General features: G+C 31.8%; 1 protein-coding gene across 2 annotated transcripts in view; it reads right to left on the bottom strand.

Moving 5' to 3' along the window:
- Positions 1 to 18,976, bottom strand: part of LOC124432951 (zinc finger protein rotund-like) — a 187,397-nt gene extending 168,421 nt beyond the window's left edge. For both annotated transcript variants that reach the window (XM_046982340.1, XM_046982339.1), the window contains exon 1: positions 18,687 to 18,976. In XM_046982340.1, coding sequence (XP_046838296.1) covers positions 18,687 to 18,863 — 177 coding nt within the window. In that variant the 5' untranslated portion in view covers positions 18,864 to 18,976. The remainder of the gene's footprint in view (positions 1 to 18,686) is intronic.
- Positions 18,977 to 19,820: the final 844 nt, after the last annotated feature.

A 19,820-nucleotide genomic window follows, 5' to 3' on the forward strand; every position in this document is an offset into this window, starting at 1 on the left:
ACAAAAGCAAAGAGAAGCTCGCAAAACAACTGACGAGTCCGAGAAGGGGCAGAGTCATAACTGTCTCGATGACCAGTGGCGCGGATGTCCTGCAAATATACAAGGCTCCTTCTTATTTCATCTATCTATTTATCTAACTAAAGATGTGAAAATTCTCAAATAGATAAGATGTATGCTAACATACATTAAGATCGAATTGATATCCCTTTTTTGTTTTTATTTTTTCTTTTTTTTTTCTTTCTTCTCTTCTTTTGTTTTCTTCTACCTTTCTATTCTTCTTTTTTTGTCTTCTTCTTTTTTTTTCACAACCTCCAAGATAAACGCCATTGTTATAATATTTATATATCGGTGCGCATTCATCGTATAATTGAAATTTATATTAAATACTTATGTTATTACGTGATTTTATTTATTGTATTTATTATTTAAAAAAAAATATACATATATATATATATATATATATATATATATATACATATATGTATGACATATTATTGTACTTTATAATTATCTCCATTTATCCTCGTATTTTCTTATTTATTATCTAATGAAATACTTCGATATACAATTATTCGATATATATACTTTCATCATAGATTTTTTTACCCAACTTCTTTACATTCGATTCAGTTCGTTAGACGATCCTACCGTCTATCTAAGATCGTTAATTAGAAAAACAAAAGTGTAGTTAAATATATTAGGCCTCTCGCATTAATAAAAGTATGGAAAAAGAAAAAGAAAACGAACCCTATACGTTGAAATGACCGAATGACCGACTGGACGAGCTAGAGTCAAAAAGAAAAAAAAAAACAAAAGAAAAAAAAATAAAAAAAGAAAAATAAAAAAAAGAAAAAAGGAACTAACAAAGGAAAGAAAAAAAATAAAAAAGAAACAAAGAAACAAAATAGAGAAATCTCTAAGAGTAAGAGAGGAACGGTGAAGAGAAATGAAGAGAAGAGAAAAGAAGAGGAGAGGAGATGAGAGAGGAGAGGAGAGGAGAGGAGAAAGGAGAGGAAAGGAGAGCAGAGCAGTTTAGTTTCGTTTGTTCCTCTACCCCTTAACGCGCAAAAGTGGGTAATGAAGCTGATGCTCACTACCTGAACCACGGGTTACGCCCTTGCATTTTAAACAGCTCGTTTTATGCGACCCGAAATGAACTCGAAAAAATCAGCGGAGCTCCTCTTAATGGAGTCGTAACTCCCGGGACGCAGCGCCGGCACCAGCAGAATCATCTCGGTTCTATATAACCAAGTCCTGCCGAGCAATGCCAAACCTCCATGAAGGATCTCACTGTACATATAAATACATACGTACACATATAAATATATACCTACATTATACAAACATATACATTTTTTCTATTATTATTTCTTATGAATAATACAGGTAGTAGGTATGTGCGAATAATTATTAACGGTGGACTAAATAAAAAGAAAAGAAAAAAAAAAACAATGAAGAAATAAAATCGTTTGTCCGATTTATTTCATGTATTGCAATTGTTCATATTTTTTTAATACTCTAGAGGAACTCTAGGGGAAGGCGGGGGGGGGGGGGGAGGGAAGAAGAAAAAATCGAAAAATGTATCTCGTTCAATGAGTTTATCAAATTGATCGGCATACATATGCAATTCTGTTTTTCGTTTATCTTTATAACGGATTATATGTCACTTTTCAGTATACTTTGTTCTTTCTTTTTTTTTTCTTTTATTGTTTGTTTGTTTGTTTGAAAAAATTTCCACATTATGGTATCCAAATATAAATAAAATCTCCTTAATGAAGGATAAATATAAGGATAAGATAGGGTAGGATCTGTCATCGTACAATCCGCCAATTTTCCATGAATATTTTCTTACTCCCAAAAATATCACAAAATGAAAATATTAAAATGAGAAGAAGATGATTATTTTAAATCAAGTTAACATGATTATAACAACGAAGTCTCAAGTAATTATCGTTGCACGATAATTTCCTTTATTTGATGAAATTGAAATATTGTTTGCAAAGATTGATATATAAGACGTACATTTATAAATCATTCAAAAATAGTCCGAGTTGTATGAAATATATATAAAAAAAAACAAAATAAAACAAAAAAAGGAAAGAAAACAAAAAAGGAAAAAAAAATATATTTTCACATGATTACTCGTAAAAATGCATTGAATTTTACATTGAAAGATTTACATTATAACTGTAATTATATTGAAAAAAAATTTTTTCTTACATGACAAAATCATTTTTTTTTTATTACACCCGCATAACGAAGGCACAAATATCTCGATACAAAAAATATATGACTTAGTCCATTATCATAGTTATGCTTATTAATGTCAATAATTATCGCGTAGGCATACCTACATACATATATATAATATATGAGAACCCGTGCGTTTACGTAGGTATGTAGCACTCAAAAAAAAAAAAAAAAAAAAAGGTCGGAATCTTTTCTTCTGCCTCAAAAATATTTGTCCTTTGTCTTTTTTTTTCTTTTTTCCTTCTTTACAATTTTAATAGATATTTTCCAGCTTATTGAAACAATTTGAAAGAATTTCGAATAAATTAGGAAGAAGAGAGATTGGCCAAAAATAAAGATTACAAAAATTCACAAAATTCCAAATAAATAGTTAGGTCATCCATTAAGTGGAAGATGAACAACGTCGTTTCTTGTAAAAGAGAGAGAGAGAGAGAGAGAGAGAGAGAGAGAGAGAGAGAGAGAGAGAGAGAGAGAGAGAGAGAGACTCTCTTTCGTCGAGAAACCGATCGTAGACCTTGTACGAACATAATGGAAAACTGGTTTGCTCTTAACTCGACCTTTCGCCACCTGCCGTGCTCAAGGATATCGCGGATTATTAATCGTGTCTTTTGTTGTACCTCCTAAACGTCCAAGTCTAAACGTTCGAGCGAGCGTTCCTTCTTTTTTTTTGTTTCTTTTTTTTTTTTTTTCATTTTTTTTTTCTCATTTTTTTCATTTCTTTTTATCTCCCGACTAGTAAGTAGTAAGAGCTCTATGCAAATAAGAGAAGAGAACGAGAGAGAGAAAGAGAGAGAGAGAAGAGATCGAAGAAGAATGTTTTTTTTTTGTAACTCGTTTCGACTCAACTTGCATATGAGCAATTATTTCTTACCATTTTTTTTTTCAATTCTAATAGATACCTTTTAATTGATCTATAGATGCTCCTGTCGATTTTCTTCGATCGATGATCACCATCCCCATCCCTTGGATCCTTTCCCCACCATTCTTCCCTACGTTACGTCTCGTCAATCTCTCGTTTTACTCTATCTCTAAAATTATAACATCGACGTTTTGTAGCACGCCGGGTCGTCAAGGTGTGTTATAAGCCGTCGCTTTGCGCGAAGAAAAAAAGAAAAAAAAAGAAAAAAAAAAGGAAAAGAAAAAATAAACGAAAAAGGAAGAAATAAACGGGGGAAAAGAATGAAGCAAAAAAAGAAGGAACTCACGAGAGTAGCCTTTGAGAATGGAGAGAAAAAAATGAGGGAGAAGGGAAGAAACGAAACTAAAAAAAAAAAAAAAAAAAGAAAGAAAGAGAAAGAAAAACAAAAAAGACAGAAAAAACGAAAACAAAAAGGTAAGCGTGGATGAACTACTGACGTGCCAAGAAGGTCGCCGAACGATCGCTTTCCGTGAGCCGTGCGATCTCGTATACAACACTTAAGTACCTTCTCTACATATATATATATATACATAAGTATTCGTGTATTGTCATCATGTGTTTTTGTATTGTCGCGTGCGTGTGCGAAGCGTCGCGTGCGCGTGTCGAGTTGTGTGTGTGTGTGTGTGTATGTGTGTATGTGCGTACACGTCGTCGACCTTAATATTCTTTTGCCATGTAAATCGAAGATCTAGCAATGTAAAAAAAAGAGAAAAAAATAAAAAAAAAAAAAATAAAAAAGACGGAAAAAAAGGAAGAAAGAAAAAAAAACGCGAGAAATAGTTTCGCCCACGAGGAGAAATATATCAGAGTATGTGTGTGTGTGTGTGTGTGTGTGTGTGTGTGTATGTATGTAGCTCTAGCGAGGGTTGGTATACTCGAATTTCTTCGAATGAATATCGAGAGATCGATTTTCGCGATAACGCCGACGCGTTCTTTCATAAATCTTTCATTATCCGAGCGCAAAAAGCGTGGCGGCGACGCGACGAAGGCAGCTTCGGTATAAAAATCGAAGTATCAGGAACGAGAGCGATAGAGAGAGAAAAAGAGAAAGAGAGGAAGAGAGAGGGGGAGATTGCGCGCGGTGTTTTCCCATTGGCGCGACGAGAGTAGCACCGAGTAGTGCCACGTAGCGGTGAAACTCCGAACCGTTTTGACATCGCCCGCCGAAGTGAGAGCTTCGATGGTACACGTATTCAGACTTTTGAAATTTTTCCCGGCTTATCGAATTCACATTATTTTTCTATATATTCGATTAATTTCTTTTTTTAAATTCGAACGATCATGAAAATTATTGATCCTTGATTTCTTATCGAAATATCAAAACGAAATTATGTATGTATCGTGGATCTTTATTAATTTCCCAGCGTGATATCAATTTAATCCTCGGACGTTTATTTATTTTTAGACATTTATTTTTATTTATTTATTTATTTATTTATTTATTTAAGGAATAATTTTTTTATTCGACAATTTTACTCAGACAATCGTTGGGAGATGTTAAAAAAAAAAAAATCCGATGTCCGATGGATCGAAAGAATTCTTTGACAATGCTAATCGAATAAGCGACGGCGGTGGCGGCAGTCGCGGCCAGTAGGAGAATCGTTGTAAAAATTTTCAAAAAGGCGCAGCAGTTACGATCCAAGAAAAGTTACGATCGAGAGAAATTATATACGTGTTCGAGCGTGCTCCGTAATTATACCTCCAACGAGAGATTCCTTCATCCTTGAATGAGCTATTTTACGGTGCTCCTGGTATTCCGTTGGCGAATGAAGAAAAAACGGAGAAGAAAAAAATGAGAAAAAAAAAAAAAGAAAAGAATTGGATAAAAAGAGAACGAAAAAACTTAAATAGAAAAAAAAAATAGAAAAAGAAAAAGAAAAGAAAGAAAAAGAAGGGGAAAATATAAAGTAAAAGAACACAAGGAAGAGGGCAAAAAAAGAGTAGGTGGGTTGGCCGATCCGTAGCAAGCACAAGAGTAAAAATTCGATCAGATTCCTTATAATGTAAATAAATAACTCGGTCCCGTTTACGGTCAAGCAATTGGTACTAGTAGTGCTCGGTTCTAAGACCCTGGATAGCTCGATAATAACCACTGTAAAGAGGATAATTAATTAAAAGTCCTTTTACTGTGAGCCTCCATCGAAGCGTAACGTCGTAACGCAGTACAACTTATTTTTCTCATTCTTTGCTTTTTACAATTGGCTGCGACACCTATCTTGAATTGTTTGCGCGATAATTCGTTAAGAAACGCACCCTTTAACGAATCTTAAGACTTTTTATTCTTTATATTAATTATCTTATTTATATACTATTTAGATATATTACGAAGGCCGTTGTTTAAAAATTTTTTCTCCTTTTTATATCTCCTATTTTTGCTCCTTTATATTACTTTTTATAACGTATTATTAATTTTTATTTTTATAAATAATAATATTACTAATTTTACTAATATCACTATTTATATATATATATATATATATATATATATCTTGACATAAATAAATAAATAAATAAATATTCTATTCTATTCTCTCTTTCTCTCTTCTAATTTTTCATTTAGCGTAATCATTTCTTTTGGAAAATTAAACGTTCCTCCAACCAAAATCATCCATCTTTGTTTCTGTCTTTTCTTTTCTCTCTTACTCTCTCTCTCTCTCTCTATCTCTCTCTGACTCTCTTTGCTTCTCTCTCTATGCAATCGCAAAGCTAGTTTATTTTTCTTTTCGAAATATCGAAAAAAATAAAAGAATTATTCGGAATCGTTCGTGGCCCTGTTCGGTAACGAACTAAACATAACGATATTCCAAAGATAAAGGAAAAACAAGGAAAAAAAAAACAAAAAAAAGAAGAAGTAAGAAAAATAAAAAGAGAAAAAGAAAAACAAGAAAAGGGAGAAGAAACAGAAGGAAAGAAGATAAGAAGAGAACGGTATCGTATCTCCGTTTACAAGTGCACTGCATGCTCGCTTATCAGCCGCTATCGGATCTGCTAAATCTCAGCGTTCTTATCTATAATCTTAACGACTTCGCGGCGAACGAAGGGCCCCGATCTTTCCCTTTCCTCGACCACGTACATATGTATCTAACTATCTATGTATGTATGTATGTATGTATGTATGTATTATGTATGTATGCATGTATGTATGTATGTATGTATGTATGTATGTATATATGTATATATGTATATATGTATGTATGTATATATACCTGCCGGTTTTACCTGGAGTCGACACGCTGCGCGCGCGAGAGAGATGAACCTTCCCCCGAAGCTCTACAATGCCAGCAACGACTCCAGAATGAAAGAGAGAGAGAGAGAGAGAGAGATAGTAAATCCTATCTTCCATATACTTACACGCGCCTATGTAGGTAAAGCAGATGCCAAGACGAAGATTACGCCAGGGAAGCTCGCTGACACTTAACAGGGCCCAATTAAAGCCATTACACGATTAATTATCTAATTAATTTATACCTAACCGTCCACGGAATTATAGGTACGTGCATCGAATCCAACGCGAGAAACCACCTACCACTCCTATCTCTCTCTCTCTCTTTTTCTCTCTTTCTCTCTCTCTTATTCTCTCACTCTCTCTCTCTCTCTCTCTCTCTCTTTTTCTCTCTTTCTCTCTCTCTTATTCTCTCACTCTCTCTCTCTCTCTCTCTCTCTCTCTCTTATTCTTAAATAAAAAATTTCATGAAATATTTCAACCACAAACAATTGTATTCTATGACATTTGAAAAAGGAAAGATCTTTAGAAAGATAATTGTATGATTAGTATCCTCTATACTAGTATTTCATTCTATATCAGTTAATTATTAGGATCTCGAAAAAAAAGGGGAAAGAGAAAAAGAAAAAGAAGATAAAAAGATAAAAATAGTAAAATATTGTTAGAGTTATCGTAAATGAACGTGTCACAGCTCTATCTTTTTTTTTATCTCTAGTAGAATAAATAAAAATTTGATTGGAAAACTGGATAAAAGAGAACATCCTGTTTCCTTTTCTTCTTCTTTTTATTTTTTTTTTTTTTGTTTTTTTTTCTTCTAACAAAATCTCATAAATCGAACGAGTAGAATCTTTATAGGTATTCTGTAATCGGCTCGAATGTACGCATCCCTCCCTCCCTCTCTCTCTTTCTCCCTCTTACACACACACACACACACACACACACATTAATCTGTTAGTCAATTTTTTTTCTATAATTTTCTTTTTTGTTGTAGTTGTTGTTGTTGTTCAGTAGAATCTTTCCAGTCGGAAGGTAAGCACATTATATTCTCCATTGTTATATTCATGGTTCCACCTAAGATATCCCACGATGCGATCATCCGGTGTAACTTGATCGTCTCGTCCCGTCTCGTCTCGTCTCGTCTGGTTTCATTTCGTTTCGTTTCGTTTAGTTTCTTGGTTTCGTCGAGGATTCTTGGTTAACGAAGAGCCAACAGCTTTTCTTATTTCTTAAAGAGACGACTGATTCCACGGCACCTCAAGGTAGCTTACGCCTTTCCTTAAAGGGTTGTCCGATCCCATTGTTTCCCTTCACCCCCCCCGCCACCTTCCTCCCCCTTCTTACTCTCTCTCTCTTTCTCTCTCTAAAGTATTAAACCGAGGTCATGGCTTATCTCGAATTCATCGCTGAGAAGTCACGACGACGATGACAACAATAATGACTAAAAAGACGTGGCAGGCAGCTCTGGTATTTCCTCGTGATAATTTGCAAATTGTTATTATCCGCGAATTCTTAATTAGGCAAGAGTTAATTGGCGTAATAGGTATAATGGCGATTTGACGGTTGTTGTATTATAACTTTTTTCTCTTTTCCTTTTTCGATGAGTATCAATGATACGCATAATTTTGAATATACGATCATTATCGTACATAATTTGGACGGTTTTCTTGTCTTACATCGTAACAAAAAAACGCACGTTATTGTTAAGCCTAATTAAATGAATGTCTTTCTTTTCTTTTTTTTTTTTCCTTTTTTTTCTTTCTTTTTTTCGTTCGACACATCATTAATTGTTTTTAATGAAAAATAAAAATACTAAATTTCTTGTCGAGATTATAAAAAAAGTATTACAAATGTTAACGTAAAGTAATTGAATAAAATTCATTTTTCTAATTAACATCGTATCAGTTTTGTTTTTCTTTTGCTCGCTTAAAATGAAAACGTGGTGGACAGAATTAAAAAAAAAAAAAAAAAAAAAAAAAAACCGGAAACAAAGAAATGAAAAAGGAAAGAAATATTCTAAAGTTTTTATCGTGATACTATAAGAAGAGGTTAAATATTAAATTTTAATTAAATGTACAATCTGATTAATTAATAAATATGTATTACTTACATTTGATTTAGAAAAAAAAAAAGAAAAAAGGAAAAAAGAAAGGGAAAGAGAAGAAAAAAGAAAAAGAACAGACACGCAACTGGATAGATCTGGCAATCAACAATGCTTAATTTTCATTGAGATGCATGCACAAAGAAAAGATATCTTTTCGCACAGCCAACAATACCGACTCCCCTAAGAAATAAGGACAACATCGACTCGACTGCTATTCTTCTCCGCATTTCCTGCGTTTCCGTCCATCAATCCTAAAAGCCGCCGGTAGGTAAGTCCTACTATGTAAGTATGTATTTATGCAAGTATATATGTATGTATGTATATATGTATGTATATATGTATGTATGTATGTACGTATGTAGGGAGATACGTACCGTTGCCGTTTACGTAGGCGAACGGAAGAAACGTACCTACGGAAAAGATAACGCGTCACCGCCTTGTCCTTCTCCACATAACAGCTAAGTACGTAATCTCCTCTTCTATTCTCTTCTCTTCTTTTTCTTTCCTAATACCCTCGCACCCTTCGATAAAACGAACGAACTGTATACTCTGAGAACAAACACGATCGAACGCGACAACACTTGCTTGCACGCTCACGCGAACTGCGACGAACTATCGATCCGCTCTTAACGAGCATCCTGCGAAAAGTGCAAATGGTATTTTGTAAATGTGCAACGATGTAACCATTATAATTTCGTCATAAATTTAATCAAACTATTTCCTATATAATTAGACATTAAATAATAATGATTTTAAATTGGAGTAATGTACAGAGAATGAGAGACAAAGGGAACAGGATTAAAACCCTTAAAGTATAATGTATATAAAAGATTACTGAACTCTAGAGATAATGATATAAGTGAAGGAAGTTAAAAGCACCAGCGATAGCAGAAGGAACAACAGCAACAGCAACAGCGGCAGGAGCAATACCAATTGCAATAGCGATAGCAGCAGCAACAACAGCAGAACAGCAGCAATAGCAGGAAAACTAGTAGCAGTAGCAGTAGCAGTAGCAGTAGCAGTAGCAGTAGCAGTAGCAGTAACAGTAGCAGTAGCAAGCAGTGCAGTAGCAGCCCTGAAGGTAAAGGCGAAATGCCACCTGGCAGCTTTTTGCAGCGTCTCACGCGAGAGACGCGATATATCGTTTTTGCTAGCGGCCGAGAGAGACAGACAGAGAGAGAAAGAGAAAGAGAGAGAGAGAGAAAGACAACGACGACGACAACGACGAGGTGGGTGCGCCCTCTCTGCGCTGAGGTTCTTCGCGGCCCTCCTCGCGACCCTCTTCGAAGCCCTCCTGGCACCCCACTTCCGGTCTGCCTGGGGCCAATCGGACGCGGTCACCACGCCTCCCCCACCCACGCGCACCTGCTACCTCCGTTCACGCCCACTGAGAACGTTTCTCCTCTCTCGTTCGAAGCTCGGCAACGAGCTTCTCCTACCTGAACAACAAGGCAACGCGCAACTCGCGAGTCTCTCTTTCTCTCTCTCTCTCTCTTTTTCCTTCTCCCCCCCGTCCACCCTTTCGCCGTTGGCGCATCTTCCGTCGCAGCCCCCAAAAGAGCCCACCCATTCCCCTCTCCGTCTCTTCCTCTCCACCTCTTTTACTCTCATCTTTCTACCCAAGCAACTCCTTCGATAGGCCACCTTTTACCTTCCCTCTCGTCTCTTTTAATCCTTCTAACTTCTTCTTCTTCTTCTTCTTCTTCTTCTTCTTCTTCTTTTTCTCAATCTTTTTCTTCTTCTTCTTCTTCTGCTTTTTATTGTCTTCCATTTGACCAAGGCAACCTTTCTACTACCAAACTGTCTACCACCAACGCTATTACGATACTTGTGTAGCAATTTTCTCTCTTTATCGTAAAGTTCAAAATATTCCTGAGGGATGTGAAATTCTTCTTCGTTTATATAAGATTTCATTGAGAATTTGTTCGATGGGAAGTCGAATGATTCTTTTGTTTTTATCTCCTTTCTTTTTATTTTCTTCTTCTTTTCTTTTGTTGTTGTTACTTCGGTAATCTAATCTTTTAACTAATTCTCTCTCGTCTCTTTTAATTCTTCTGACTTCTTCTTCTTCTTTTTCAGCTTCTTCTTTTTTTTTCATCTTTTCTTCCTTCGTCTTTCATTCGACCATATCAAACTTTTTACCAAATTCTCTATCACAAATGCTATTACGATATTTGTAAATAGTTTTCTTTTTTTTTTTTGTTTTTTTTTTCTTTTCATCATAAGATTCAAAATATTCTTAAGAATGTCCTTTTCGATTGAATGAAATTTCATTCAAGAGTTTGTTCGATTCAAGAAATTAAATTGATCTTTCTCATCTTGGTCTTTTCTTTCTTCTAATTAGTCTCTAATAAGAAAATTGAATAACATTGTGTTTCTAATTAAAAATTTGTTAAATTATTTGTAGATCTTATAAAAGATTCATTCAATTTTATTTTTAATAAGACTTCATTTTTTTTCAATTTAGCTAGTGTCAAGTAGTCTCCTACTATTTGAAAATTTGTTATAATTTATTTTAATTTAATTCCTCCTTAGAAATCATTCGCAAAAATCTTCGTTAAAATTTTGTAAAAATTCAAATTATAATGTTTAATAAACTTTTCTCTTCATTTTTTCCTTTATTATATGAATTATTAGATAAATTTTTATTGCGTTACTATTTAAAAATTTGTTGAATTCTTTAGAGATAATCCGTTTAAAAATTATTCATACAAAAGTGGTCATAATTTTTCAAAAAATCTAATTCATAATTTTTAATAACTTTTCCTCTTCATTTTTTCCCTTTGTCGCATAAATTAGTAGATACATTTTTATTACGATTTTATTTAAAAATTTATTGAATTCTATGAAAATATTTTGTCGAGTATTTGATTATTGATAAAAAAAAAAAAATCGTAACAATTTTTAGCAAAAAAAGAAGAGAAAAAAAGGAAAACATAATCCACAATTTGTAATAATTCCTTTCGTTCACTTTTCACAGATTAAATGAATTTTCTTGAACTACATTGAATCCATTTTATTTATACAAATTCATTATCATTTTTGTCTGGAAAGTAAGCTATATTCAATTCATTTCCTTTCTTTTTCCTTGGCCGGTGCATGGCGTTAAGAGGAGGAGCCATGTATCGTGCACACTGCAACGGCCATTTTTCCTAAGAACCCTGGCAAAAAGATTCTCCATGCGTGTGCCAAATTTGGAAGGCCGGCTGGTGAGGCCCCGAAGAACGGCCTCTTACGGTGGGCCCCACAAGGCCCACGAGCAATGGCCGCGCGTCTTCGTGGTTCCAAATTTTAACAGCGACTTTTACGACATACCGATCGAAACGTTTCTCCTTTTTTTCTTTCTTATTTTATTATCGATTGAACATACAAGTTTCGCCGAAAATTTCTACGGATCATATTATCATATCTATAATAGAATTTTCTTTTCTTTTCTTTTTTCTTCTCTTTTTTTTTGTAAAATAGATTAACGACGTAGATCCTTGATCGTGTGCATCATTTATACCAGGTAAAATTGTTTTTCTTACAAATTAAACCTAAGGAAGAAATGAGGGAAGAAATACTTACAAAGGGGCGCTTTTTCGAGCGGAAAAATCAACACGGTCAGTTAATTTCATTCAGATTTATGACTTGAATTAATGTATTTATCATACCGACGGCAGACATTTTCCTCGCCCTTCGTTTTTGTCTATTAAGTTATAGAGAAACCACGAATAAAGATTATTGTTAATTCCTTTGAAATCAATGTGACATTTCAATTTTTTTCTAACCAGATACAATGAGAACCAAATTAAAAAAAAAAAAGAAAAAAAAAGAAGAAGAAGAAAGAGAAAGAATAAGAAAGAGAAAAGGAAATAAATAAAGGAGGAAAGAAAGGAAGAAAAAAACTCGAACGTCGAGTTTTCCGCATGCTACACAACAAACATTTATGGTTGTCGTCGAGTGGAAAAGTGGTGGGACAGGACGAAGGGGAAATTGGTTGCAACATTGCACTTTCAGATACTTTTTATACTTGCCTACTCTTTGCGAAGAGACCGACTAACTTCTCTTTCCTTGGCGTTTAACTTAGAAAATGTAAGTATTTGTATAGACTTTTACATTGTAGATAAAGTTGCTAGATACTGAATTCGATTGGATATCGAAAAGGCTAATCTAAAGATTTCATATTTATATATATATATATATATATATATAAATTGCGTAATTATGCGGATAATATTTATATGAATATGTAATTAAAATTATATTAAAACTATCATATATATATATATGTATATATATATATATATATATATCTATCTAACTAACTAAATAAATAACTAAATAAATATCTATATACATATATATATATATATATATATATTTATATATATTTATATATATAATTTATATATATTTATATATATTTATATATATAATTTATATCTATATATTTATATATCTACCTAATAAACCAATATATATATAAACTGTATATATATATATATATATATATATATATATATATATATATACATTTTATTAGATAGATATCCCTAAATGAGGATCAGTCGACAAGTACAGCAATTAGTCACGGTGTTCTGCCTTCCCCTTGTTATCATGTCTCACAATTATTTTCATAATCCCCTGTCATCACCTTTTCCTTGTTAATCGTTCTCGTTAAAGTGATCTCTTTCGTGATGGATATATAGTTAAGCAGAATATAAAAATAGAAGAAAGAGAGCGAGAGAGAGAGAGAGAGAGAGAGAGAGAGAGAGAAAGAGAGAGAGAAAGAAACGATAAAAGACATTTACCCAAAAATTTACGATTTTTCCTCTATATAACCTATTTGCCTATTAGCTATATATCTATCTATATCGAATTAAATTAAAAAGATATGTACCATAAGAAACATACAATTATGCTTTATATACGTTATTACATTATTTCAAGGAGGTTATTAATTCGACATACCAAGCTTCGTGCCTTTTTTTTTCTTTTTTTTTCCTTTCTTTTTTATTTTTTTTATTTTTTTCTTTTTTTTCTTTTTTTTTTTTTTTTTAATAAGCAATTAAATTACTCGATCGAGCCGGTGGGTCCTTGTGTCTTTAACTTATACTATTACTTATATATGATTACGAATACACATTTTTGTCTAATTCATTCTACTAGATATTTCAATAGTTCGCTATAAATTAGATTTTATCAAGGAATATTTCTACTTCGACTTAATATAAATTGAGTTATTTATTTTCCAATTACTTTGCTTGTTTGTTTATTTGTGTGTGTGTATACGCGCGTTTCTTTAATAATACACTAGATTTCTTGTTATAGATATCTTACACCAGAAACGTTCAAGTAATTACGGTTAAATTTATTTCGATGTTATCGAAAATTAATGAATTAACTTTGTTTCGCAAATTTAAAATAATAATAATAAAAAAAAAGTAATTCTTTTTACTTCAATAAATAAATAAATAAATAAATATATATATATATATACATTTATAATTAATAATGTACTTATTAATGAAAATTAAAAAAATCTTTTTAAAAAGAATTTATTGTTTTTCTTATTGTATTTCTATGATAGTATTTAAAGATATATATATATATATATATATATATATATATATATATATATATAAATATATATATATATACGTATATATATGTATGTATGTATGTTGTAAGTAAGACTATTTTATTATCTTACAATGTATAAAATAAATACAGCAAGTTTGACATTATACATAAGTAATTTATTACTTACGTTCAACCTTCGGCACGATACGCTCAACTAGTCATTATCGCGTCTTACGGAAAAAATTCTCAAGTCCTTAGCGATCGAAAAGGAGGATCATTACCGGTTCGAGATTACGATCGAATCTAATTCTTAATGAGCCGTTAACGAATGCACGCGCGCACGAAGCTACTTAATCATCGCAGTTGCGAGCGATCCTGTTACGTAGTCGTTAACCTTTCCTCTGATCCTCGTTAAACGTCACAATGTCGGATAACGACCAGTGACCGATGGGATATGGTTGTAGGGATCTATCGATCTACAACGACTCATTCCAACTACTACATAGTATCGATCCAAACAAATATACGAATATAACATCGTTAAATTAAATTTTACGTTATTGCGAAACGAGATGAAGGAAGGAAAAAAAAAAGAAGCAAAAGAAAAATCTTTCCAAACATTTTGATATAATCGAGGAGAATCAAAAAAATGATTACGATTCATACATAATAATATTGTATCTCGATTTCATCAACGAAATCACAAAAGGAAAGATAAGAAAATAAATACTCAGTTGAGTCTATGAAAAAACATTTTCTTCTTCCGATATATACACATATATTTATATATATATTTTCTTTTCTTTATATATATATATATATATATATATATATATATTTCTTTATATATATATTTTCTTTATATATATAGAAAAAAAAAGAATAAGGATCGATCGAAAAAGATGTATCTACGAAAGGCCAGTGAATACATTATGAATCGTCAACTGATGTATGTAGTCATGAACGTTTTCAACTTTTTAGCCAGAGAGTCGTTTTCACAGCTTCTGACACGGCGGATTATTTTCTTGTCTCGTTTGCCGGCGAGCTGGCACGAGCGTTTTCTCGTAGAATCTTACAAAAACCGATCGAAAGTTCTCACTGTTTCAACATTTCCAAGGTTCCGTTCAGAAGTTTCGCCATTTTTTTTCAATAATATACATATGTATAACACACACACACACATACACACGCACACACGCACGCACGTACGCACGTACACATACACATATGTATGTATATCGTAGTAAATAATATCTTTAGGTACTGGATGAATTGGATGAGACCGTACGGTTAAGGGGTATAAATTCGTATGTAATAGAGAAAGAAAAAAAAAGATAGAGAGAGAGATAGTATATGATTAAATTCCAATTAAATCATCCAAGGCGTTTCTTATAGATTCCTTCCTACATAGCGACCTGTCGCGCGAGGCAAATAGAAAAGAAAAAAAGGAAAGGAAAAAAAGTAAGGAAAAAAAAATATAAAAAAAGGAGGAAGTAATTTATCGAACAACGATCGTAGCACGAAACCAGGAGTCATCTAGATTCTCTACGAAACATTATTCCCATATAAAGACGTATGTACGATTGACTATACGATTAGGAAATAATTGCCATTTTCGTGAGTACTCACTTTACTCGTCTCGTTTTAATAGAAACTTGAGAGACACAAGACGAGACTATTAAGACGTCAAAGATTGCCAAGTTCATCCACGTTCACGTAAGAATACAAAATTATATTTATATCGGGAAAAAAAAAATTATTTTTAGTTATGCATCTTCATTGATTATTATTAATTTAAACATTACTGTGCATTTAATAATACTATATTAATTATATAAATAATTATAAAAATAATTAAATATATATAAATCTTCAAATTATTGTTTCCTATGATTAACAAAATTTCTTTTTATTTTTTCTCGATAATCCGTAATATATATCGAATAAAACAAAAACAAAAAAAAAAACAAAAAAACAAAAAGAAAAGAAAAAACAAACGAGAAAAATGTATATACACAGGTAAAGTAACTTATTTATGTAAGTTGTGTGTCAAACGTATCGCTTCAGGTCATTGACCTGCAGAAACCAGTTCGATACAAAAATTCTCCATCCTTTTTGACTTAATTCTAATGAATATTCTTTTTTCTTTCTCCCGAATTTTAGTTATTTCCTATATATTATTAAAGTATATTCAAGTTCTAAGAATCTTGAATAAATGGGTATCTTGACTCAATTATATCGCCATTAAGAGGATAATTCCTGGCTGATAAAAAATGTTTAGGAATATAAAACTTACATACTTCCCTCTCTCTCTCTCTCTTTCGCTCTCATAAATATTGAAAAGAAAAGAAAAAAAATGAAAAATATCGACACGTTATGGACTCGGATTACACGCCTTTTAAATATGAGAACAACTTGATAATTCTTAAGGTGCAAGTCGAACGTTAATCCTATTAAGTCATTAATGACGAATCAGACATGCACGATCTACTCTCCTCGTAAATAGATGTATATACATATATATGCATATATATACATCAATTACTTTGTCTCGCTTGCTTAACCGTGATGACCGCGAGTCATCTTTTTTCTTTCCTTTTTTTTTCCCCCTTGATTTTCTCGACGCTATACAAAATAATATATGTACCTATGCAAAACGATCCACGTGTCAAATGAAGTTTTTATTGTCAACGTAAATACGCACACTGTCAACCTTTAGAAATAAAAATACGTATCTACATATGTATTTCTTTCTCTTCGAAAAAAGGATATACGATTGTTATTCTTCTCTATTTTTTCTTTTTTCTTTTTTTTTCTTTTTTGTTCTTTTTTTTTTGTTTCTTTTTTTTCTAACAGGAAATTTACAAATGTACGAGTCTGTGCAATTTAATTATTGCAGATTTATATAATATCGTTCGGCTCGTAACTTTTTTTATTTTTTTCTTGATAGACATCAATGTAATGTTTAACGAGTTTTGTATCGATACGATAAATAGAAACGAAATATTCATTTTTATTATATTTATCATTAATCTAATTATTTATAAATATATGAATATATTTAATAATAAGTATAAATCTAAAAGAAATACGAAATAAATTATTAAGAATTAATAATTACATTTTTAATTAATAAAACATTTTTAAAAACAATTAATAATTACATCTTTTTAAATTATGATTATATCATAATTTAAAAAGATTGCGATCAATTAATAATCCCATTTTGTCCGACAAATTAAATATAGAAATCTAACACAATCTGTACGATATAATCATGATTAAAAATATTACTATTAATTAATAATCCTGTTTTCTATATGTGCATCAATTAAATATAAATATTTAACATTATACGATATAATCGTGATTAAAAACAAAATCTCCTAACGGTTAATAATTCCATTTTCCCGAATGAATTATATAAGTACCTAATATAGCCTGTACGATATAATCGTGATTTAAAAAGATTATTATCAATTAGGAATTTCATTTTATTCAACAAAAACAAATATAAATAACTTATGCGATATAATCGTGATTTAAAAAAAATTGCTATCAATTAGAAATCCCATTTTATTCGACGAATTAAATATAAATAACTAACATAATAATCTATACGATAATTATGATAAATATAAATATATATATGAAAATGTAATATATCCATGTTGTATTAAATTTTAAACTAATAATGACGATTTTACTATGATTATCTTCCGACGATTTAACAACTATCTACTAACAATAAGTAAGTAAGAATGTCTAGGCGTAAATTTTCTTAGATGTCCGCTTTGCTTTGTTTTCAAACAATGAAATCAGAAGTTAGCGAAAGGACGATCGAATGTGATCGAAAGTAAATAAGAAAAGCAATATACTTATACAACCTCGATTTGTACGCTTTCGTGTCATCTCTCTTTTTCTTTATCTATACATATAGAAACATATATATATATATATATATATATATATATATATATATATATTCTACTCCTATTAGCATTTTACAATTTCAAGAAACGATTGGGTCTCAACTATCGTTGAACGTTGTTGTATGTAAACATAAGACATAAATTCACCTTCTTGCTATCTTCTCAAATTTTCCAAGAATAAAGAAAGAGAGAAAGAAAAGAAAAGAGGAGAGAAAGAGAGAGAGAGAGAGAGAAAGAGAAAGAGAAAAGCAAAAAAAAAGAACAACAGTCGCGTGAAATTCCAACGATGGACGCGGAAACTTTTTACGAAAGAATTAACAATTAAGTCATTCTTAGAAACATAATTCTAGTCTAATATATAAGAGGTCATAAACATACCGATAACTTATTTGTTAGATATTTGCTTAGATAATACTATGATCATAGGTGTACCTATAACGATGTTCTAGAATAACTTTAGATCTTCTCGAATACTTTTAGATCCGATAAATAGATTTTCGAATAGGTTACGAGATTGTCCTTGAAATATATTAAAGGATTTTAATACCAATCGTAATTTGTTAGATATTATAGATATCAATCAATCGATTAGACAAATTAAAATAAATAATTATATATATATATATATATATATATATATGTATATATATATACATATATATATATGTATATATAATTTTTACAATATAAACTAACCTTGTTCTGGACGTAATCGAGAGCCAGCATGCAGTCGGAATATCCACTCTCCGTTTTTATTGTAGTAGCACCTTGTCCGGGTCCACTCGAACAGAATCCTGAACCAACGACTCCGACGGGCCCACCGAGGCCCGCCGCTGCCGCGGCCGCAACGCTGTCTCTGTACCACGGATACATTTCCTTCTCTTTTTCCTTTTCTACCTTTCTCCTTCCTTTTTTCTTTTTCCTTCTTTCTTTTTTTTACTTATCTTTTATCTTCTTTTCAAAAAACAGTCTCCAAATGTAAGAAATTTTCTTTCTTCCTTTTCTCCTCTTCTTCTTCTTTCTCTTCCTCTTCCACTTGCTTTTCCTCTTCCTTTTTTTTTTCTTTTATTTTATAGATATATTTAACTATTTCACACGAAGAGGAAAAAAAAACAAAAAAGAAAGAAAAACCGCACTTGTATCGAAGTCACGCACTTCGAATAAGCGCGCACTCGTCGCGTACCGGGACGAGTAAAATTAATTAATAGAAAAATAAACGACAATAATAATGATGATAATGTTGATGACGATAATAATAATAATAATAATAATAATAATAATAATAATAATAATAATAATAATAATAATAATAGTAATAATAATAATAATAATAAGTATTATTATTATTATGATTAAAAAAACAAAAAAAAAAAGATAGTAGTAAAAAAAAAGTAGAAATAAACAACTCTACGAAGAATTGTGCCAAAAAAATTTTCGGTCGGTCAGACAGCTGACCCTTCACAAAATTCTTGTTGGATACGTCACTGCAATCAATTAACTTGCGGTGTTCGAGCGGGCGTTTAGAACTTGCGTGAAGAAATAATATATTGTTATCTATTGAACAACAATTGCGTATAAATATATATATATATATATATATATATATATATATAAATATATATACATATACACACTAAGGCGAACACGCGCCGAATAATTTCTTTGATTTCGTGAAATATCGTATACACGTTTTCGTACGTATTTACGTACATAGGATACGTTTTTACCAATTCGAAAAGGTACGTAACACCAACCAAACACAGTTCGCGTTATAACGTCGTCGCGCGACCGGCGCAACAACGACGAACGTACGAACGTACGTACGAACGA

The sequence above is a fragment of the Vespa crabro genome, chromosome 2, assembly GCF_910589235.1.
Source record: "Vespa crabro chromosome 2, iyVesCrab1.2, whole genome shotgun sequence".
Taxonomy (NCBI): domain Eukaryota; kingdom Metazoa; phylum Arthropoda; class Insecta; order Hymenoptera; family Vespidae; genus Vespa; species Vespa crabro.